Below are 24,469 nucleotides of genomic sequence, written 5' to 3'. Positions count from 1 at the left end.
TTAACACTGGAGTGATAGATGTGCAGATGATGATGTGCAAGTAGAGATAGTGGGGTGCAAAAGAGCAAGAGGATAAATAACAATATGGGGATGAGGTAGTTGGGTGTGCTATTTACAGATTGGCTGAGTACAGGTACAGTGATCGGTAAGCTGCTCTGACAGCTGATGCTTAAAGATAAAGAGGGAGATATAAGACTCCAGCTTCAGTGATTTTTGCAATTTGTTCCAGTCATTGGCAGCAGAGAACTAGAAGGAAAGGCGGCCAAAGGAAGTGTTGGCTTTGGGGGTGACCAGTGAAATATGCCTGCTGGAGCGCGTGCTACAGGGTGTTGCTATGGTGATCAGTGAGCTGATATAAGGTGGGACTTTACCTAGCGTAGACTTATAGATGACCTGGAGCCAGTGGGTTTGGAGACGAATATGTAGTGAGGGCCAGCCAACAAGAGCATACAGGTCGCAGTGGTGGGTAGTATATGGGGCTTTGGTGACGAAATGGATGCCACTGTGATAGACTACATCCAGTAGTGTTGGAGGCTATTTTGTAAATGACATTGCCAAAATCAAGGATCGGTAGGATAGTCAGTTTTATGAGGGTATGTTTGGCAGCATGAGGGAAGGAGGCTTTGTTTGCGAAATAGGAAGCTGATTCTAGATTTCATTTTGGATTGGAGATGCTTAATGTGAGTCTGGAAGGAGAGTTTAGTCTAATCAGACACCTAGGTATTTGTAGTTGTTCACATATTCTAAGTCAGAACCGTCCAGAGTAGTGATGCTAGTCGGGCGGGAGAGTGCGGGCAGCAATCGGTTGAAGAGCATGCACTTAGTTTTACTTGCGTTTAAGAGCAGTTGGAGGCCTCGGACAGAGTGTAGTATGGCATTGAAGCTCGTTTGGAGGATTGTTAGCACAGTGTCCAAAGAAGGGCCAGATGTATACAGAATGGTGTCGTCTGCGTAGAAGTGGATCAGAGAATCACCAGCAGCAAGAGCGACATCATTGATATATACAGAGAAAAGAGTCGTCCCGAGAATTTAACCCTGTGGCACCTCCATAGAGACTGCCAGAGGTCCGGACAAAAGGCCCTCCGATTTGACACACTGAACTCTGTCTGAGAAGTAATTGGTGAACCAGGCGAAGGCAGTCATTTAAAAAGCCAAGGTTATTGAGTCTGCCGATAAGAATGTGGTGATTGACAGAGTCATTGCTGCGACTTGCTTGCTAGTTGACATTTCTGCTCTTCACTCCATCAGTTTAACCTACATTTCACTGATCTTAGTAGCAGAAAGTATTTTTGTCTGTAGTTTTCAGTTTAGCTATTTGTTTCCAAGTGTATGTGGAGGTTGTAGCTTGTATGGCGCCCTGGGCGAGCACCCCCTACAGCAGCCGCGCCCGCTGGTGACGGCAAGATGCCGCCCTGGGCGGCTGCCCATGTCGCCGTACTTAAATCTGCTACTGATTTTGTATTAGTCTATAAATAAATCTCTTCGCCAAAATTCCTCATCTCTCCCATGTCTTATTCGATTAGTATTTTTGAAAGTGGAAGGATAATAATTCAGCCATAATTGTTCTGAAATGTTTATTGCTTGCCAACATTTTACTCCCTCCTCTACGTTTAATATAACACACATACATAAATTATTTAAGTTTGTTCTGGCAGGGGGGAGATTTTCGGCACGACACCAGTGTTGTAACAACATTTTAGGGCATAGCAGCAAGAGCAGTTATTAGATTGCTATGATCGGTCATGTCCTCATCATCATCATCTGGACTGTCATTACAGTACGTGTAAGTAGAGTGACCACTATACTGATCCGTCATAACATGATGAATTGAAGACAAAACACACAATGAGCCATTTCAAGTTTTAATGACCTTGTGAAGAACAAGAGGGAAGATGATTGTACAGCTACAACAATGTACATACAGAGTTACCCTGTAACCCTTTCGATAGCATGATATATATTCACAAATGCTTTCTTGATAAATTAGATTTTTTTCTGTTAGGATCAAACATATCAGTTTCCCATCAGCAGAGGTGGTCAGGGATGACCATGCACAGTGGCAAGTGTTTGTGATTCACAGCAGTTTAATGTAATATGTAGAAAACTTTGAATGTCTGTACAATATGTTTTTTATTACATTATGAGTTTACTCTTTCAATACCCATTGAGTTAATAACACAATACACATTACTGGATCTGAGGGACAACACACCATTTAAAGGTCATCTTTGATTAAGCCGACATGTGCAGCGTATACCATGAATGTGGTCTCCGCGGACGAGGGAACATTGCCTTTAAAATGCACATTGTGGACGAAGTGCGATTGGATTGAATTCTAGCCATAGTCTAACCAGAATCTTTCTCCAGTTATTTCCAGTTGTCCCAACAAACTGAAGTTTCTCAACACTTGGGGTGCGGGCTGAACAGTTTTCTCCTTGCCTCTTATTTGGTTAATGTTGTTACATAGTTTGTCACACATTTTCCATAATTGTAGAACATTCTGTTGGCAGGTCACATAGTATACATTCCCTATACAGTGCCCTACCATTGATCAGGACCCATAGGACTCTGGTCAATAGTTGTGCACTATTTAGGGAATAGGGTACCATTTGGGAAGCAGACATTTTCTTTTGACGTTTGGATGCATGAGAATAACATCATACACACAGTGCACATTCCACATCTTTTTTCACTCACAGTCTCACATAAAGACCAGTGGAGGCTGGTAGGAGGAGCTGTAGGAGGACGGGTTTATTATAATGTCTGGAATGGAATAAATGGAACAGTATCAAACATATGGAAATCATATGCTTGACTCTGTTCCATCAATTCCATTCTAGCCATTACAATGAGTCTGCCCTCCTATAGCTCCTCCCACCAGCCTCTTCTGATACAGCCATAGATAAAGACAGCCTAGAGGCGAGAGACAGCTTCGGTCACACCATCAGATGCATCAGTCAGTGATGAAGTGTACAAATTTCACAGGGAAGACCCCTCTCCTGGTTGGCTCCCCCTCCATATGTCCAAACTGTAATATACACAGGACAGGATACAGTCAGTAGTACAGATATGACAACACTTGAGTGTGAGTGTGTGTGAGTGTATATATATATATACACAGTACTTACCCACCACTCCGGGTCCTCCTCTCCATCCACTATGATCACCTCTCCCTCTGTGAACGTTAACTCATCTGAGTTATCAGCAGAACAGTTGTAGATGGCTTTCACTCTCTTGGGTTTCTGTTTCTGAGTGCGAAAAAGGCCAATTAATACAAAGTGAGACAAGACAATGTTAGATTTTTGTGTTCAATCAGTCCTGATGGTAAATCCTAAGACTGTAAATATGACTTGATCATAATCAGTGTAAATGTGATATTACTGTATTGCTATAATAGTCTGTGTGTGAGGTAGTGATTGCACAGCTCTAATTGGCTAATGTCAGGAGCTAATAATTGGCTGAGGTCAGGTCCTGTTGGTAGAGCTTGGCGTTAGCAACATCAAGATTAGGGCCACCCATACGAAAACGTATGCACACATAAGTTGCTTTGGATAAAAGTGTCTGCTAAATGGCATATTTTATTATTATATTAGGCACTTACAGGGTGGTTGGCGCGGGGCTTCAGTGTTGGGGGGGTGGGACCAGAGCTGTGAGGGGAGCCAGGTACAGGTGCAGTCTTTACTGCTCATACAAACAAAAAGACACACAGAGACAGCAATCATCAATTCATTGACCAAACACATAGAATAAAGCCGCAATTGTAAAAGAAGGTTTAGAACTGCAGCTTACTTCCCTTCCATGATGTTTATTACTGAGGCGTTTCGGTTCCTTTGTCAAAGCACATACGTTATAAGTCGGAAGTTTACATACACTTAGGTTGGAATCATTAAAACTCGTTTTTCAACCACTCCACAAATTTCTTGTTAACAAACTACAGTTTTGGCAAGTCGATTAGGACTTATCTACTTTGTGCACGACACAAGTAATTTTTCCAACAATTGTTTACAGACAGATTATTTCCCTTATAATTCACAATTCCAGTGGGTCAGAAGTTTACATACACTAAGTTGACTGTGCCTTTAAACAGCTTGGAAAATTCCAGAAATTATGTAATGGATTTAGAAGCTTCTGATAGGCTAATTGACATCATTTGAGTACCTGTGGATGTATTTCAAGGCCTATCTTCAAACTCAGTCCCTCTTTGGTTGACATCATGGAAAATCAAAAGAAATTAGCCAAGACCTCAGAATTTTTTTGTAGACCTCCACAAGTCTGGTTCAACCTTGGGAGCAATTTCCAAGTGCCTGAAGGTACCACATTCATCTGTACAAACAATAGTACGCACGTATAAACACCATGGGACCACGCAGCCGGCATACCGCTCAGGAAGGAGACGCGTTCTGTCTCCTAGAGATGAACGTACTTTGGTGCGAAAAGTGCAAATCAATCCCAGAACAATAGCAAAGGACCTTGTGAAGATGCTGGAGGAAACAGATACAAAGTGTCTATAACCACAGTAAAACGAGTCCTATATCGACATAACCTGAAAGGCCGCTCAGCAAAGAAGAAGCTATTGCTCCAAAACCGCCATAAAAAAAGCCAGACTACGGTTTGCAACTGCACATGGGGACAAAGATTGTACTTTTTGGAGAAATGTCCTCTGGTCTGATGAAACAAAAATAACTGTTTGGCCATAATGACCATCGTTATGTTTGGAGGAAAAAGGGGGAAGCTTGCAAGCCGAAAGAACGCCATCCCAACTGTGAAGCACGGGGGTGGCAGCATCATGTTGTGGGGGTGCTTTGCTGCAGGATGGACTGGTGCACTTCACAAAATAGATGGCATAATGAGGAAGGAACATTATGTGGATATATTGAAGCAACATCTCAAGACATCAGTCAGGAAGTTAAAGCTTGGTCGCAAATGGGTCTTCCAAATGGACAATGACCCCAAGCATACTTCCAAAGTTGTGGCAAAATGGCTAAAGGACAACAAAGTCAAGGTATTGGAGTGGCCATCACAAAGCCCTGACCTCAATCCCATAGAACATTTGTGGGCAGAACTGAAAAAGCGTGTGCGAGCAAGGAGGCCTACAAACTTGACTCAGTTACACCAGCTCTGTCAGGAGGAATGGGCCAAAATTCACCCAATTTATTGTGGGAAGCTTGTGGAAGGCTACCCGAAACGTTTTACCCAAGTTAAACAATTTAAAAGGCAATGCTACCAAATACTAATTGAGTGTATGTAAACTTCTGACCCACTGGGAATATGATGAAAGAAATAAAAACTGAAAAAAATAATTCTCTCTGCTATTATTCTGACATTTCACATTCTTAAAATAAAGTGGTGATCGTAACTGACCTAAGACAGGGATTAAATGTCAGGAATTGTGAAAAACTGAGTTTAAATGTATTTGGCTAAGGTGTATGTAAACTTCCAACTTCAACTGTACATTAAAGCTCTTTGAATCAGAACAGACCAGTTATTTCATATTTTATAATAATTGTATTTGTCTGTTTACCTGGTCCATCAGTTGGTCCAGCAGTCCTGGTGGGAGGTCCTTTAGGAGCGGGTTTATCTGAACTGAACCCACACATACATGAATGGTCTTAGTTAACTGATAATCACTAGATGGAGAACGGGGAGTGAAACCAATCCATCCATCCATCCATCTACTGTATCCATCTATCCACAGGTTATCTACACATAATATGCAATACTATTGAATGAGAACATATGAGGATGCAGTTTAAGAATTCAAAACATGATCCTTCCATGGTCAGTGGCCATATGATGAAGCGTCTCAGAGTAGAAGTGCTGAATTAGGATCAGGTCCCCCCTATCCACGTAATCATATTCATTGCGATTTAAAATACTAAACTGATCCTAATTCAGCACTCTTACTCTGAGATGCTTGATAAATTCTGCCCCAGTTCTTACCTAGTCGGTGATTTAGGTGACTTGGGCCCTGTGGCTCTCCTGCTGGGATGGTGTGCGGGGACAGGAGAGGGGTGTGCGGGGACAGGAGGGGGCTGTGTGGGTTTGAAGGGGGGTGCTGTTGGTTGGACTGGTATTCCTGGGATGACCGTTGGCACTGGAGGCCCAGGTAATACTGGAGGTAAAGGTGGTAGAGGACCAGTCTTATGGCCTCTAGGCTCCATCACATTAGTCCTCTTGTTCACAGGGGGAGGGGGAGCAGTTGGAGGAAGCACTACATGGAGAGAGGAGAGTGATATCAATCTATCTATCCATCTGTCACACCCCGCCCTTTATTCTCTATTTTGGTTAGGTCGGGTGTGACTAGGGTGGGTATTCTAGGTTGTTTAGTTCTATGTTGGCCTGGTATGGCTCCCAATCAGAGGCAGCTGTTTTTTGTTGTCTCTGATTGGGGATCATATTTAGGCAGCCATTTCCCCACTGTGTTTTGTGGGATCTTCTTTTTGTGTAGTTGCCTGTGAGCACTCCAGAACGTGTTTTTGTGCGTTTCATTAAATATGTGGAACCCAGATCACGCTGCGCTTTGGTCCGAGTATGCTTACGACGATCGTGACACCATCACATAGTTATAATTGTGTTATTTATTGTGTAGTATGATATAGTGCACTTACCATACATGGAGCTGTTGGGGTCTGGGGTGTGAGGGTCTGGGGGGTCTGAGGAGGACCTCTGTCTACCCACCCCCTCCATAGGAGACTGCTTCCACCGTGGACCTGCAAGGTTACAGTCATAGGGTCAACCATTTAGGGTCAACCATTTGTCACATAGGGTCAACCATTTGTCACTATTCCAGCAACACTTTCAAGGACCAATGGTCCAGCGCAGGGGAGACAAACTCAATTCCTGGAGGGCCAAGTAGCTGTGGGTTAGAAAAAGAGAAAGATAACATGATTTGAGTATATGAGCAGTAGCAATAAGGAGAGAGGTTGGTTTATGCCCTATTGGGGCGGTTGTATTTTCCAGTAATACATTTGCAGACGCTGTAGTATTGGTTCTAATACAAGGTATTAAGTGCCGTGACCAATTAATAGGCACAAATACCATAACTTTTCTCCGGGGAAGTGGGTAGCTCTACCTTGGAAAACAGTTAATAGAAGGTGTAGAGACGGGAGTGAAGAAAACACCCTGGACACTGTCGGATGAGGTTTGGGAATTATAACTACTGAAATGGTGACAGACGACCCCGATTCTCCCTGTAAAGTGGAACTAGAGGATTTAAGCCATGGAGGCGCTGAAAGAAGCGCACAAGCATTCTACCAATTCGGCTCGAATATGGGAAAAATTCAGCAAACGGGATAAAATTGGTCAGCTTTTCCTGGCTAACGGAACATTCTAATCTGATAGAGAATTCAGGGAGGCAATTGTGACTTGACATAGAACCAGAATCAAAAGCTCAATATGCCAACATTTTGATGTCAGCATTCTATCAACAAAAAATACAAACCGATAAACCCGGAAGTAGTAGAAGTACGCAGACACAGAAATACAGAATTTGCACTTCGGCTTTGGTGGCAGGTTTGAAACCGGTGATCAATTGCGGGGGTTGTGAATGAAATAGAGCAGGATGCTTTGAGTGGAATATAACTCTGCTCACTTTGCAGACGTGCGATGGTTTAATACAGCCACAGTGGAAGTCACCAACAGTGGTTTCAATGGCCAAGGTAAGGCAAAGAAAAGTAGCGAAAAAACACCAAAGCATAGGGAGATAGATCCCTGTTTTAGATGTGGGGCCGTTGGGTTTTGGGATAATAAGTGTAGAGTGGAAGTGGAGCCTGTTGCATTCGGAGGAGATGCTGCCATGCAAGCGTTTGCCTCTTTTTCAAAAGAGCAGCAACAAAACCTTCTGAAAGTAGCGGGACAGGAAACTTTCACATATGGTATCGGTATCGGTTCGATCGATAGTGGTTTATAGAGATTACAGTTTCTATGTGAAGGAAGACGGATGAGAACACGTTTTGCACAACTTATTAATAGATGCCAGGGTTCAAATATTGCGGATTCGTTATGATGAGAAATTGTCTAAATTTGCCACAGGAAAAAGTATTTTGGGTTAAAGAATGTAGGCGAAACACCTGGGGAATGGATTCTAAAGAGGAAACAAATAAAAAAGTATCTGGCCAAACACTCCGGGTAACTCAGAAAACCTTGTGGGGCTTTTAATCTCATGAGACATTTTATGTTGTTTTATTATGAAAGATTTACATTTTATGATCAGTGTTCTAAAGGGAAATAAGATTGTGTATGGTGGGATCATAGAACAGAGGCCATAAATCTCTGCGTTTGTAAACCTCACTGTGAATGTTAATCGTGTTTATTTATTTTTTTGTTCATGTTTTATTATCATCGTTTGTCCATTTATAAGTAATTTCCAAGTTTATGTGATGTTGAACAGTATGATGTCAAATATTTAAAAAAAAGGGGGGACTGATGGGTTTGGATTTCTGACCTTTAAATGTTATGAATCATTAGTTATACTAGAGACCTGAGGGGTGCCATAGCCGAGGGTCTACACCAGAGGTTAATGGTTATCTGTAGGAGGAAGGTATATGGTGGATGCAATTAAGCTTGGAATGTTTTGAGTGTAGGGAAAACGATCACGTGGCAGGCATTGATAAGGGGAGAGAGAGTCATGGATTAGAGATGAAGGGGGTCGAGGTCAGGTCAAGTCACGTTAAGGGAGAGGAAAAGTTTATTGCCGTATCACTTAGTTTCCTGCCTAGCAATAAAGATACAATGTTTAACGAGATGGAGGAGACTCCACCCAAAGTGGGGTACAAATACCACCACTATGGTAAACATGTTGTGTTCGATTCAGCTGTTTGATCCTTTGGGAAGAATAAACTTGGTTTGAGCTTTCATAGTGTCCATTGAGTTCTTACTCTGATAATTAGAACCTAACGAAAGGATATAACAAAAACCAGAAGACACCCTCCAGGACTTGAGTTTGACACCCCTGACCTAATGCATGACCTATGACCTATGCTCATTGTCGTCCGACTGACCTTTGGTGGCTGTCCTGGGGGGAAGGTGAGGGGTGGGTACCACCGGTAACGCTGGCACGCCGGAGGGAGGGGGGCTGAGTTCCAGGATGGTGCCATAGGTCTCGTTGTTCATCATCATGCTGGGGAGATGGGCTCTCTGCTTGTCTCTGGCCAGGCTGGCTGCGTCACGGGCCAGGGAGGCCATGTTGGGACCACCAGGCATTGGACCCATGAGACCACTGTTCGGGACGAAACAGCTGACAGGACGTTCCTGCTCTGACCGTCTGTGGGGGATGGGCTGGTTATGGGGGATAGGACGTACAGGTAGAGAGCATTACTAGCCTGCTAATGATATCGATGCCATCTTTTTTAACAATTGGAAACAGATGGTGATATGCTACATGCACAGCATAGCATAGCCTACATACACAGCATAGAACAGCTTATATGCATACCAAGTGTGTCTGGTATACAGTAGGCAGCACCGATTCCCCTGGGATGTCATAAACACATACACTACATGACCAAAAGTATGTGGACACCTGCTCGTCGAACATCTCATTCCAAAATCATGGGCATTAATATGGAGTTGGTCCCCCCCTTGCTGCTATAACAGCCTCCACTCTGTTAGATTTAAGTGCAGCTTTTGATATTATTGACCACAACCTGTTGTTGAGACAATGTCTACACTGTATTTCTGATCAATTTGATGTTATTTTAATGGACAAAAAATGTGCTTTTCTTTCAAAAACAATGACATTTCTAAGTGACTCCAAACTTTCGAACGGTAGTGTATGTGTTATGGCTTTTCAACCTCTGCTATATCGTGGATTCAGGGTCATCTACTGTATCTAATAGAACTCAGAGGGTTTACTTTAATGGAAGCTTCTCTAATGTCAAACATGTAAAGTGTGGTGTAACGCAGGGCAGCTCTAGGCCCTCTACTCTTTTCTATTTTTACCAATGACTTGCCACTGGCATTAAACAAAGCATGTGTCCCCATGTATGCCGATGATTCAACCATACAGCAATTTTCCACACACTCCACAAAGCAAGTCCTGCAGGCTCTAGCTTGATCTTATCTTGATTATTGTCCAGTCATATGGTCAAGTGCTGCAAAGAAAGACCTAGTTAAAATGCAGCTGGCCAAGAACAGGATGAGTTGGACCGCAGAGGATGAGTTGGACCGCAGAGTGAAGGAAAAGCAGCCAACAGGTGCTCAGCATTTGTGGGAACTCCTTCAAGACTATTGGAAAAGCATTCCAGGTGAGCTGGTTGAGAGAATGCCAAGAGTGTGCAAAGCTGTCATCAAGGCAAAGGGTGGCTACTTTGAAGAATCTCAAATATATATTTTGATTTGTTTAACACTTTTTTGGTTACTACATGATTCCATAGTTTTAATATCTTATATTATTCTACAATGTAGAAAATAGTAAAAATGAAGAAAACCATGGAATGAGTTGGTGTGTCCAAACTTTTGATTGGTACTGTATATACATTTTAACGTTTTTGTTTGTTTTTAATGTTTTTTTTGTTACATGTCAGACCCCAGTAAGTCTGTCATCATGGGGATCCTAATAAATCAAACCAAAATAAAGGTCAACTAACTCACCTTGTCCTCCATCTCATCTTCGCTCTCGTCCAGGTCGTCGTCGTTGCTGAGCCGCCACTCATACTCCACATGCACGTGGACGTTGAACTTCCCCGTCTCGGCCTGGGTCAGCTGAACACCACAAAGACAAACAAAAGTACAGTCAACCTCTATCTGCTGTTACCCATCTTGATCATATGGCACCATGGACCCTCTAATAAAGAGGATCATCATATTTTTATAGGCTGTTTCCTAATCCTCCACCCTTTTCCAAAAGTGTGCCTTTGCCCTCTCCCTGTCATGGATTTAAAAGCATATGAATGGTGTAAGCATTGTCTGGGGGGAGTTTTCTCTATTGTTAAATCCACGAAGAAAAGTGTGCAAGTTAACACATTGGGAAAAGGGTGGAGAATTGGGATGCAGTCATTGTGGTAAAATGTCTATGACCTTCAGATTACATTGCAAGCCTACACTCACCAGCTCCTCACACTGCGTATGTTTGAGGCGCTTGGCGATGTCCATTGGTGTTTCTCCTGCCTCGTTGGCTGCACACAGAGACAGACAAACCAACCAGAGCTTCAATAACGTGTTTCTATGGGACTTGACCAGCCCTTTATCATTTGTTGATGGGTTTGTATCCCAAATTGCACCCTATTCCATATATAGTGCACTACTTTTGACTAGAGCCCTATGAGCCCTGATTAAAAGTAGTGCACTATATAGGGAATAGGGTGCCATTTGGGATGCAGCTGATCCTATGAGGGTACTTACCAATACTGACTGAGGCCCTGCCCCGCAGTAGCAGTTTGAGACACTCACTGTTGTCGGTCAGGCAGCAGTAGTGCAGTGCCGTGCTCCCTTTGGCTGTCTGCTTCTCCAGGTTCCCACTTACACACACAGACAGATTACAGACAGAGAGAGACACACACACGTTGGTTTTACTATCCAAGTGGGGGACAAAAAATGTATACCCATTCAAAATCGTATTTTCCCTAACCCTAAACCTTACTCTTAACCAAACCTTAACCCCAAACCCTAATTCCTAACCCCTTACCCTAATTCTAACCCTAACCCTAAACCTTACTCTTAACCAAACCTTAACCCCAAACCCTAATTCCTAACCCCTTACCCTTACCCTAATTCTAACCCTAACCCTAAACCTAACCCCTAAGCCTAAAAGCCTTATTTTACTATCCTTGTGAGGACTTCTGGACCCTAAAAATAAAAGTTCAATTAGACACGCAGCTGAGAACTATCACCACAAGGGGGCAACGCTGGCGTTCATTGATATTGACAATTATTGGGAGAACAACTTCTGCTCCTATCTAAATATTTCATTATATGCTGTTAAATAACTTCCCCTCTTCACATTTGATATCTGAGAGCTTGTTTGCTTCTGCTACTATAAGCTATAAAACCAGCATCTTTTCACCCAGTACTTTAGTACCTATTTTGGGCCAGGAAGTCCACAATATGGAGGGAGTTGCGGTCCACCATTCGTACTGCTAGGTGTAGTGCTGTCTCACCCGGTTCCTGAGGGCATGAAACAATGACAACTCAAGACAACAGTTCGACAACATCAGAGTTAGAAACATATAGCCAATATACCTACCAATCAGAGGCATTCAAATATGACAAATCACACAAAAACAAATCACACAAAAACTAGAAAAACCAGTCAAGCTTTTTAAGTCCATGAGGGACTTCAAGACTAATGTTTCTCTCATGTCACTGTTAGAAGGCAATGTCTACTTCCCAAATGGCACCCTATTCCCTATATGGTGCACTATTTTTGACCAGGGCCCATAGTGCTCTGGTGAAAAGTAGTGGACTATGTACGAAATAGGGTGCCATTTGGGACGCAACCTGTGTCAATCATCTCACATGCTCATTGGCCAGCGGGATGGTCTCCATCAGGTCCACTCCTTCAGCATAGACCTGGATGAGAGAGAGGATGTCTCGGGTCTTCACTGCCTCACACAGGACGTGCAGCCTGGACGCCACGTCCGCACACTTCCTCTGAGCAAAACGCTTCTCCGTGTACTTGGCTGTGATGTAGTCCTTCCTCGTCTGCCTGAGGGAGACAAGAGCCCAGACAGATAGATGATCAAATACCAGGAAAGAGACAGGAAACAAGTGCAAACCTGCATACAAATTGGCACCCCTCTCCCTTATATATTAGTGCACAGGAGGTTGGTGGCACCTTAATTGGGGAGGACGGGCTTGTGGTAATGTCTGGAGTGGAAGGGGTAGAATGGTATCAAACACATGATTTGTTGCCATTCCATTCACTCGGTTCCATCCATTATTATGAGCCGTCCTCCCCTCAGCAGCACAGTGCACTACTTTTATTTGTAAAAAATGTATATAAAATGTATATAAAATAACCTTTATTTTACTAGGCAAGTCAGTTAAGAACTAATTCTTATTTACAATGATGGCCTACACCGGCCAAACCTGGACGACGCTGGTCCAATTCTGTGCCACCCTATGGGACTCCCAATTACGGCTGGTTGTGATATAACCTGGATTCGAACTAGGGTGTCTGTAGACCAGGGCCCATTGAAGTGTGTGTCATTTTGGACATAACCTAAGACACTCAGGACTATAAAAAGTATAAAAAAAAGAAGTGAAACGTATTTCAACTTAATGTGAAATGAAATCTATTCAGTGTTGTTCCTGTTTTGTGTGGCCTGCCCTGCAGTCTGTCACTTACATGTCACTGGAGGGGTTGGGTTTAGTCACGCTCTGTGCAGACAGGTCCGCCTCCATGATCTCATTGAAACCTGCGTTCCCTACATTCTTAGCCAGCTGGGGAAGACCAGGTAGAGCACACGTCAATTTCGTATCTGCTCAGCCTTTATTAATCTAGCCTGGTCCCAGATTTGTTTTGTGACGAACAGGGACAATGACCATAGGAGTTGTCAAGACACCATGAACAGATCTGGGGACCACACTACTAATAATCTTACTAACTATACTATAATACAAAAGTCTGTCAAAATACAATCCTAAAAGCCTGTAGTATCTACCAGGAGCTCTGAGGTTCCCAGGACGTCCAGTGTGAGAGACTGTATTCTAGAGTAGTGGACACCCATCTCCCTGTGGATTCCAGAACACTCGATGCAGATGAGCACTCCCAGGTTAGTGGAGAGCCAGGTGGGATCTGAAGACAGATATAGAGGATATTATCAGTGTTAAGACTAGTGTGCTGTATCCCGGGGTGGTCTGGCGTTAGCTAACATTGCCTCGGGGCACACATGTAGAGATGTAGGATCTTAATTTGACCCAGTTTTCTACAGCAGGAAAATAATCCTGCAGCAACAGGAAATGTGAATTATTATGGGGATTATAATCAATGGCTATTTTTTGTAGGAGTTGATACATTTTTCATTAGGGCAAATCAAGTCTGACATTTTAAAGTGGAAAGTACACACTTTAGAGGCCTTTTTAAACCTCGAAAACGCACAAGTTTGCATTTCCTCCTGCACAGGAAAATTCTCGGCAACAAAAGATTGATCAAATTAAGATCCTACATCTGTATGCCAGCGCTGGCGGAGAGGCACACCATTTCTCCTCTTCATTTTCCTGTCTTTCTCAACTGTCGCTGTCCAATAAACTTGAAAATTACTTTTAAAAAACAATAAAAAGAAAAAAGACTAGGGTGATCCCATTATAAGTTCTCACCTGAAATAGTTGCACCGTTAAATAAAGTTCCACTCCTAAAAAGGAGCTGTAGTTTATTGATGCACTATTTTCAGTGTCCTATGAGTGTAAATTCTACACTATTCCCTATAAACACAGTGTACAAAACATTAAGAACACATTCCTAATATTGAGTTGCACCCTCCCCTTTTGCCCCCAGAACAACCTCAATCCGTCAGGGCATGGACTCTACAAGGTGTAGAAAGCGTTCCACAGGGATGCTGGCCCATGTTGACTACAATGCTTCCCACAGTTGTGTCAAGTTGGCTGGATGTCTTTTGGGTGGTGGACCATTCTTGATACACACGGGAAACTGTTAAGCGTGAAAAACCCAGCAGCGTTGCAGTTCTTGACACAGTCAAACCGGTGCGCCTGGCACCTACTAACATACCCCGTTCAAAGGCACTTAAATACTTCAATATTTTGTCTTGCCCATTTACCCTCTGAATGGCACACATACACAATCCATGTCTCAATTGTATCAAGGCTTAAAATCCTTCTTTAATCTGTCTCCTCCCCTTCATCTACACTGATTGAAGTGGATTTAGTAAGTGACATCAATAAGGGATCATAGCTTTTGCCTGGATTCACCAGGTCAGTCTATGTCAGGGAAAGAGTAGGTGTTCGTAATGTTTTGTACACTCAGTGTATAGACCCAGTGGGATTTCAGTAACATCCGACGGCCTGAACAGCCAACACTCTTTCTTCTGTCTTTGCAGAACTAATCTGACTGACCTAACAAAGAATCCTAAGAATGTGTGTGCAGCACATGGAGAAAAGCCCATGTCAATTGTCAAACCATTCAGGGTTGTACATTCAGCCTTGTAAATGACTAAACCCATGTCAGACCCTCACACATTCACATATGTAGACTGTGCATTCTTCACTTTGATATAATAACCCTCTGGGAGGAAGACCACAAAACATTCATGCTGCCTTTTCCCAGCATGCTCTGTGTGTCACTCACTGGGCGCTCCGCAGTCGCAGCACACATCGTTGCCGCTCATCCTCTTGACCTCGCTGACAATGGCCTTGGTCAGCTCCTGGACTATGTTGTTCTCCCCTCCCTCGTCCTGGTCTCCTTTGAAGGCATCGTTCAGGGCTTCCTCCTTACTGTTCTGCAGGACTGAGATCCATCTGAAAACACAGGCAGCAGAGAGAACCAGTAAGCTCTGAGGGCAAAGGTTTAGTCCCATATGGCACCCTATTCCCTATGTAGTGCACTACCTTTGACCGGAGCCCTATGGGGAATAGGGTTCCATTAGTGACGCGAAAAACTTTAAAGAGAATCTGAGAGACCAATTACATGTACCACCTGTATCATGTACACACATAATGATGTACACACCACGTTCACACACAAACTTGCATAGTGCAAAAGGCACAGACAGGCACAGTACTTACATCTGACACTCTGCCTCATCCTCAGCTTGAAAGTGATAGGTTCTGTCATCTGTTTAGACAAATAATAGGCTGATTGAGCAACATGCAACTGGCACTTGCAGTAAGAGATGCTAAGAGACTCGATGGAAGATACATGTCTGTCTTTCAATAAATATCATATCATAGAGTCTAGGGAATAGTTTCTATCATGCTTTTGCTATTTTAGCTACATATTCAGACTAGTGTTGCAGAGGTTTGAGATGGAGCATCAAAGTGCTGCTTAAGTTACGTGAGAAGAGATCAAAGCTTTTCTTCTCGTCCGGGTTACGCTTCACTTGACAGGTTAGCAGGTTGAGTTTTGCTGGTGGTGTGTTAGCCTATGAGAGAGGAGCAAAGAAGAGTAAGAGAACCGAGGGGGGCAGACTGCTGAAGTTGGTCATATTGTATTTATGCCACTTTCCCAGTTGGGTAATGCCAAACAGTAAAATTACTTTTAATAAAAAACGTTATTTAAAAAATAAAAAGAGAACGTCAAATGCAGCAGCCTCCTAGAAATGTATCGTTGGCTTACAGCCACATCTCTGTAAAGGCCCAAAGAACAGCAGTGTTGTCGCACAATTACTGCCCAGTTATTTAATGTAAAATGTGAAATGCAGAGAAACAGAACAAATGTGATCCCTTTCTTCCATTATCACTGGACAAATTCACTGTGGAAACTCTATTTCAAATTGCTACCCAGACTATTTGCATTGCCAACCCCCCCACCCACCCCTTTTACATCGCTCTACTCTCTGTTATTATCTATGCAGTCACTTTAATAACTCTACCTACATGTACATGTTATCTCAATTACCTCGACTAACTGGTGCCCCCACACATTGACTCTGTACCGGTAACCCTGTGTATAGTCTCGCCATTGTTATTTTACTGCTGCTCTTTAATTACTTGTTATTTTTATTTCTTATTTATATTTTTTAAACTGCATTGTTGGTTAGGGGCTTGTAAGTAAGCATTTCACTGTCTACACACCTGTTGTATTTGGCGCATGTGACTAATACAATTTGATTTGATTTGATGCTCAGGGACAATTCACTGTGGATGACAGGCTCAGGGACATTTCACTGTGGATACCAGGCTCAGGGACAATTCACTGTGGATATCAGGCTCAGGGACAATTCACTGTGGATACCAGGCTCAGGGACAATTCACTGTGGATGACAGGCTCAGGGACAATTCACTGTGGATACCAGGCTCAGGGACAATTCACTGTGGAAGCCATGCTCAGGGGAAATTCACTGTGGAAGCCAGGCTCAGGGGAAATTCACTGTGGAAGCCAGGCTCACGGGGAATTCACTGCGGAAGCCAGGCTCAGGGGGGATTTTAGCTTTCAAACAATATCTCAGTATTGTGTCTGGCGAGAAGCTGCAATAATCGTAGAGGTTTTAGGACCTGACACAGGGTTGTTACTGAAATGATCAGTCACGACATTCTGTGATCACAACTGAGACAATGCTATGCCGTTAGGACAATAACGTTGGAGCTCAGGGTAATGTTGTCAAGAGGAAAGTCATGCCCAAAAGAGCTTGTACTGGTTTGTGATTGGATTCCAAGAAGAGGTCAACAGGAATCCAGTCAAGTTTGAGAGTACTGGGGTAGTAATGAAATCACCCCGCCTGCCAACCAGAAAATGAAGAGTTAAATTCCTCTTCCCACCATTCTGTCTATCATCCTTTTGCTTATGCTCTTCCTTCTGTTGATCTTTCTCTTCTTCTTGCTCTCTCCTAACATGTTGTTTGGCTCTTTAAAAAAAAGGTAATAATAATAATTGTACTTCGTCGTCCACATCTTATTTTTTTCCAATTTACGGAAGAAATGTGTCCAAAATAAAGACCTTACAGAATCCCACTGACTGACATGTAGTATGTACTGTATATTCAGACCGTAAGGAGAGGGCCATGCATGACAGCATGCATGAAGGAAAGTGAGTGACCAATAGGAGAAGACAAAAACAGGAAGTCTCTTACCGTTCCATGGGAGATAGTCAGGAACCCGTTCTTCACCGAACACTTCCTCTTTTGCCACACCTTCCTGAGACTGAAGAAGAGTAAACATTCATTATTTCACTAGAACACTCTATTCCTCTACGGCACAGCTTCTATCACAAACCACAACTAAATCCAGAACAAATTCCAGAAAGAGTACAGTATTATATAGAGCCATTATTGCATGGAACTCCCATCTCATATTGTTCAAATAAACAGCAAACCTGGTTTAAAAAAACATATAAAGCAACACCTCACAGCACAACTCCTCTTCCCTATTTGACCTAGATAGTTTGTGTGTACATATTGATATGTAGGCTACGTGTCCATTTTTAAATGTATGTAGTTCTGTCCTTAATGTTCTTGTCTATTAATGTTCTGTATTATGTAATGTGCCATGTTATGTGTGGACCCCAGGAAGAGTAGCTACTGCTTTCACAACAGCTAATAAAATACCAAACCATACCATTTCATGAACAGCAAATGGAATGATGTATGTGATAAGGCATATTACATCATATTACATCATATCATCATATTACCCCAACGCCTCGGCGAAAACCACATTTCCCTGCCTTTGTCGGGGAAACAAACAGCTCCTCTTGGCTCTGTGTAAGAGACCAGAGGCCAAATTGGTGATTATAAAGCTCTGTCCACTCACCCCTCACTCTTCTTGTACAGCATTCCGCAGCGTTCTGTACCGTGGGCCTTATTCCCCTGGAGCTGGTGAAGGCTGTATCCTGTCTGCTTGGCCTGGGTATCCTAATGCATCAGAGACACACTCAGTCATGAGGACTTAACACTTCTCCCATCTCTCATAGCTCAGGTGTTCATCTGAATCAGGTTTCTTCAATGTCCTCTCCTGAAGGCCTATTCTACTCTACGCTGCTTAAAAATGATGGTGCTTTGCATGACAGTCCTTTTTGAGAGCCATATATGAAGTGAGCCATTGAACCCTTTTTTGGTTCTACAGAGCACCATTTAGCAGTGTAGGTGTACACCTTGCAGCCTTATTTCGATAGATTCAAATAGAGTGAGTGACTCTAGAATCTGGAAGCAATTGAGATTTGAATGGAGGGCTTGAGCAGAGCCTTGCATTCAGAAAAGATTACAGATATCAATGTGTGCAGTGGTCAGGAAGTTCGGAAGCTGTTTTGTGGTTAAGAACATTGATTATGGCTTTATCCCAAATAGCACCCTATAGGCCATGGTAAAGGTAGTTAACTATATAGGGAATAGGGTGCAATTTGGAACTCCGCCTTGATTGGGGAAAGAGCTAAAGTTCACCAAGAAAGCAGACATTCACTCTCCTAGCCTCTGGTGGAAACCATGATCAGTCTATTGCATTGTAACATGACACGACACACAAGACTAGTCATCTATACTCCTGTAAGTAGACTAGGGTCTTGTGAGGGAGAACTACAGGCTTTTCCTATTTTCCTATGACAAGGTCCTATGACAGGTAAGACCAAATACATTACAGTATATGTGCTATAACTGGTCTGTCATTGGATTAGGTCCCTTCCTCTCTGCTACCAAGCTAATGTAACTGGTGGGATCTGAACACTGGTCTCCTACTCAGTAAACCAATGGCCTAACCACAAGAACAATAGGAGATTCCCTCTTGGGCAAAAGGTGACACTAGTTTTAAGTGGCAGGCAGGCAGGGCTATCTCATCCCAAGGGTGTGACTCTAAATCACCTCCGCTACTTACTCCAGTGATTGAGAGCTCACCTCTTTCTGTTCAGACTGTAGGGAGGACTTGAGAACGTCTCTGAGCTCACTAAGCTGTTTCCTCTCTCCATCTTGGGTCTGTTTGATCTGAGAAACAGGAAGTGAGAGAACTGGGTGAGGTGAGTGCCACATTATTGACAGACAGGCAGTAAAACCATGGTAAGATCCAAAGAGAATATTATAAGATATGGATGCTTGGACAGAGTGGCTCACTATAGTAAAGTCTGTAGCCAGTTTCTCTATGGAAGGTTTGAGGCTATTCACTGTGTTCAGACCATCCTGGAAAAAGCTGTGAGAAGAGAGGAAACAGAGGTCACCAGGAGTCAAGATGGGTCAAGCATTAGTCTCCTACAAAAGACAAATGCATTGACTAAACAGTGCTAATCTGACTAAACAGTGCTAATCTGACTAAACAGTGCTTATCTGACTAAACAGTGCTTATCTGACTAAACAGTGCTAATCTGACTAAACAGTGCTTATCTGACTAAACAGTGCTTATCTGACTAAACAGTGCTTATCTGACTAAACAGTGCTTATCTGACTAAACAGTGCTAATCTGACTAAACAGTGCTTATCTGACTAAACAGTGCTTATCTGACTAAACAGTGCTAATCTGACTAAACAGTGCTTATCTGACTAAACAGTGCTTATCTGACTAAACAGTGCTTATCTGACTAAACAGTGCTTATCTGACTAAACAGTGCTTATCTGACTAAACAGTGTTTATCTGACTAAACAGTGCTAATCTGACTAAACAGTGCTAATCTGACTAAACAGTGCTTATCTGAAATCACTTGTAAATGAAAACAACATACTTGCATTGGGCGTGGAAATATTTGATGAGGTTCTGGAGAAAGTCGACCCCCTTCTTCGTTTTAATTTCATTCACTTTGAGAAGATACTGTAGACAAAATAAGACATACCGAGTAACAATATTAACGGACATGTGTAAATACTCCTCAGTGGACCCTGTCGTGTCTTCTATCCTGCATAGCCTCTGATAGGTGAAATAATTAGATAGCCAGTTTCATCCAACCTCACACATCTGGAGCTGAAAGAGGCGTCTCTCCTTCTCCATCTCCTCAGCGATCTCTCCTCCACTGAACTCTGTCCGTATCATCCCATGCTGCTTAGCATGCTCCTTCTTCTCCTTCTCTATCTTAGTGCTGCAGGAACACAGAGGTCTCAGTGATGATGAAGCACAGGATGAATGGATGAAGAAGGAAAATGATTCACTAATTAACATGATATCAATATCTGCACAATCAAAACTTACACCAAACCGATTGCAGCATTACCACAAAAATGGAGGAGGCAAGCGGAAAAGGAAGAAGGTAGGCAACTTGTTTGCCTGCCATATATTAAAGATTGGCTGAAAGGAATTGGCATAAAATAGAAAAATATACCAGTTTTATTTGAGGACGAAAATGTTCACAGCTGCGCCATACAGGTTTCAAAATAAAATGGGAAGAGATTTGTGATGTACCGATTCCATGACACATGGTTTATGAACTGGTACAAAAAAACAACACTTGATTCAACACTTCAATATACATTATTATATACAATTCTTGCCACCAACAGAATACTATACATATGGGGCATACAACAATCTCAGCTCTGTAGATTTTGCTGCGAAGAGACAAAATCAATAGATTATTTATTCTGGTACTACCCCTATGTAACTTGTTTCTGGTCACAGGTTCAGGAATGGTTAAAAAAAATCATAACATGCACTTAAAATGAACCTTACAACTAGCAGTGTTGGGTGATCTGGAAAGACATAGTCAGTCAATAAATAATATAATAATACTGATAGGAAAGGTTTTCATCTTTCATCTTCAGCTCACAATCTGAGGATACTGTGCAATTGAAAAATATATGACACATGGAAACCAAACAAGGGCGGTCTATGGTGATAGGTGGGATGGGCTGAGAGGGGTGGGATTAAAGAGCTGAGGTCTATGGTGATAGGTGGGACGGGCTGAGAGGGGTGGGATTAAAGAGCTGAGGTCTATGGTGATAGGTGGGATGGGCTGAGAGAGGTGGGATTAAAGAGTTGAGGTCTACGGTGATAGGTGGGATGGGCTGAGGGGTGGGATTAAAGAGCTGAGGTCTATGGTGATAGGTGGGATGGGCTGAGAGTGGCTGAGGGGTGGGATGAAAGAGCTGAGGTCTACGGTGATAGGTGGGATGGGCTGAGAGAGGTGGGATTAAAGAGCTGAGGTCTATGGTGATAGGTGGGATGGGCTGAGAGAGGTGGGATTAAAGAGCTGAGGTCTATGGTGATAGGTGGGATTAAAGAGTTTATGTTTGGTAAAGTATTATTGTTATGTGACTGCTTTCTATAAAAGTACCATGTATGTAAAAGGTATATGTAAAATGTATGTACAAGTAGCAGAAAAGCTGTAAAAAAATATATACATGTTTGTCCTCCGAAGATGGGATGGGTTAATAAAAAAATACAATTACATCAATATTTACTCTCCTCAGTTTATGTTAAGAGTTATTAAACTGTTCTCATTCCCTTAGAGTGAGTCATCAAACCACCAGTCAATCACATCAACCAAAAGGCTCTATGACGACACCTCAGGTGTTTGGTCCAAGGCATTGGTCTTTAGTAAACTAGTAACTCTTAAATGACCTGCCCAGTCTTCATACAGTGAACTAGAATGATCTCTATGTCAAGTAATTTATCAAATAAAATGTACAAGAGCTTATTCACACCTTTTATGCCTGTCATGCTGAAAATGAAAAGATACTGTTGGGACGTCCAACATGTACTGCACAATTTCAGAAATGCAAACCCCTTGTCTGTCTATACCGTAGTTCATTCAACACTAAATAAATCTCAGAGACAAAATCAGTGTTCACAAAAATGCGAGGAGTTTTGTAATCACATACAAACAGGCAACAGGTGCCGCTATAGTAGGTCTAGTCTTATTTTCTCTCTCTTAAGTTCTGTCTGCCTTATCAGCTGTTTCATGAATAGTAGCAGTTGACCTTTTACTAGCTTCCATTGTTTCCCATTTCTAGTTGTTGTTAAACTGAACCCACACATGCAACTTCATGGTGCGCTTACGCTTACTCTAACAGGTACGCAGGCTATTCAACAAAACTATTCCCCCCCACATGCTTAACCCACATACAGTAACAGGTTGTGTAGTTTTGAAACTCTCAAACTGTGGTGGTGGTGGTGGTGGTGGTAGTGGTAGTAGTGGTGGTGGTAGTGGTGGTGGTGGTGGTGGTAGTGCTGGTGGTGTTGGTAGTGGTGGTAGTAGTGGTGGTGGTAGTGGCAGTGGTGGTAGTAGTAGTGGCGGTGGTGGTAGTAGTAGTGGTAGTAGTAGTAGTGGTGGTAGTAGTAGTGGTAGTGGCAGTGGTGGTAGTAGTAGTGGTGGTAGTGGCAGTGGTGGTAGTAGTAGTGGTGGTGGTGGTAGTAGTGGCAGTGGTGGTAATGGTGGTGGTGGTAGTAGTGGTAGTAGTAGTGGTGATGGTGGTAGTGGTAGTAGTAGTAGTGGTAGTAGTAGTGGTGGTACTACTACTAGTAGTGGTACTAGTAGTGGTGGTAGTAGTATACGAAATGCTTCAGTCTGGTTTTAGACCCCATCATAGCACTGAGACTGCACTTGTGAAGGTGGTAAATGACCTTTTAATGGCATCAGACCGAGGCTCTGCATCTGTCCTCGTGCTCCTAGACCTTAGTGCTGCTTTTGATACCATCGATCACCACATTCTTTTGGAGAGATTGGAAACCCAAATTGGTCTACAAGGACAAGTTCTGGCCTGGTTTAGATCTTATCTGTCGGAAAGATATCAGTTTGTCTCTGTGAATGGTTTGTCCTCTGACAAATCAACTGTACATTTCGGTGTTCCTCAAGGTTCTGTTTTAGGACCACTATTGTTTTCACTATATATTTTACCTCTTGGGGATGTCATTCGAAAACATAATGTTAACTTTCACTGCTATGCGGATGATACACAGCTGTACATTTCAATGAAACATGGTGAAGCCCCAAAATTGCCCTCGCTAGAAGCATGTGTTTCAGACATAAGGAAGTGGATGGCTGCAAACTTTCTACTTTTAAACTCGGACAAAACAGAGATGCTTGTTCTAGGTCCCAAGAAACAAAGAGATCTTCTGTTGAATCTGACAATTAATCTTAATGGTTGTACAGTCGTCTCAAATAAAACTGTGAAGGGCCTCGGCGTTACTCTGGACCCTGATCTCTCTTTTGAAGAACATATCAATACCATTTCAAGGACAGCTTTTTTCCATCTACTTAACATTGCAAAAATCTGAAACTTTCTGTCCAAAAATTATACAGAAAAATTAATCCAGGCTTTTGTCACTTCTAGGTTAGACTACTGCAATGCTCTACTTTCCGGCTACCCGGATAAAGCACTAAATAAACTTCAGTTAGTGCTAAATACGGCTGCTAGAATCCTGACTAGAACCAAAACATTTGATCATATTACTCCAGTGCTAGCCTCCCTACACTGGCTTCCTGTCAAGGCAAGGGCTGATTTCAAGGTTTTACTGCTAACCTACAAAGCATTACATGGGCTTGCTCCTACCTATCTCTCTGATTTGGTCCTGCCGTACATACCTACACGTACGCTATGGTCACAAGACGCAGGCCTCCTAATTGTCCCTAGAATTTCTAAGCAAACAGCTGGAGGCAGGGCTTTCTCCTATAGAGCTCCATTTTTATGGACTGGTCTGCCTACCCATGTAAGAGACGCAAACTCGGTCTCAAGCTTTAAGTCTTTACTGAAGACTCATCTCTTCAGTGGGTCAGACAGCCCTTGCTGTCTCTGCCTGGCCGGTTCCCCTCTTTCCACTGGGATTCTCTGCCTCTAACCCTATTACAGGGGCTGAGTCACTGGCTTACTGGGGCTCTTTCATACCGTCCCTAGGAGGGGTGCGTCACTTGAGTGGGTTGAGTCACTGATGTGATCTTCCTGTCAGGGTTGGCGCCCCCCCTTGGGTTGTGCCGTGGCGGAGATCTTTGTGGGCTCTACTCTGCCTTGTCTCA

General features: G+C 42.9%; 1 protein-coding gene across 4 annotated transcripts in view; it reads right to left on the bottom strand.

Annotated features, from left to right (window-relative positions):
* Positions 1-1,849: 1,849 nt before the first annotated feature.
* The window catches only part of LOC139415006 (arf-GAP with SH3 domain, ANK repeat and PH domain-containing protein 2-like), a 53,412-nt gene continuing 30,792 nt past the window's right edge, over positions 1,850-24,469 (bottom strand). For all 4 annotated transcript variants that reach the window (XM_071162726.1, XM_071162730.1, XM_071162727.1 and 1 more), the window contains 23 exons: positions 20,470-20,599; positions 20,249-20,334; positions 19,647-19,722; positions 19,434-19,520; positions 18,361-18,461; positions 17,682-17,751; positions 15,947-16,034; positions 15,679-15,727; positions 15,242-15,411; positions 13,602-13,735; positions 13,286-13,380; positions 12,454-12,643; positions 12,017-12,102; positions 11,341-11,456; positions 11,047-11,114; positions 10,591-10,701; positions 9,000-9,276; positions 6,609-6,710; positions 5,941-6,211; positions 5,522-5,583; positions 3,602-3,681; positions 3,129-3,248; positions 1,850-3,028 (listed from right to left, as the gene is read on the bottom strand). In XM_071162726.1, the coding sequence (XP_071018827.1) occupies positions 2,954-3,028; positions 3,129-3,248; positions 3,602-3,681; positions 5,522-5,583; positions 5,941-6,211; positions 6,609-6,710; positions 9,000-9,276; positions 10,591-10,701; positions 11,047-11,114; positions 11,341-11,456; positions 12,017-12,102; positions 12,454-12,643; positions 13,286-13,380; positions 13,602-13,735; positions 15,242-15,411; positions 15,679-15,727; positions 15,947-16,034; positions 17,682-17,751; positions 18,361-18,461; positions 19,434-19,520; positions 19,647-19,722; positions 20,249-20,334; positions 20,470-20,599 (2,644 nt within the window). In that variant the 3' untranslated portion in view covers positions 1,850-2,953. The remainder of the gene's footprint in view (positions 3,029-3,128; positions 3,249-3,601; positions 3,682-5,521; positions 5,584-5,940; positions 6,212-6,608; positions 6,711-8,999; positions 9,277-10,590; positions 10,702-11,046; positions 11,115-11,340; positions 11,457-12,016; positions 12,103-12,453; positions 12,644-13,285; positions 13,381-13,601; positions 13,736-15,241; positions 15,412-15,678; positions 15,728-15,946; positions 16,035-17,681; positions 17,752-18,360; positions 18,462-19,433; positions 19,521-19,646; positions 19,723-20,248; positions 20,335-20,469; positions 20,600-24,469) is intronic.

The sequence above is a fragment of the Oncorhynchus clarkii genome, chromosome 8 (genome assembly GCF_045791955.1).
Source record: "Oncorhynchus clarkii lewisi isolate Uvic-CL-2024 chromosome 8, UVic_Ocla_1.0, whole genome shotgun sequence".
NCBI classification, from domain to species: domain Eukaryota; kingdom Metazoa; phylum Chordata; class Actinopteri; order Salmoniformes; family Salmonidae; genus Oncorhynchus; species Oncorhynchus clarkii.
This window is presented reverse-complemented; position numbering and strand designations above follow the sequence as displayed.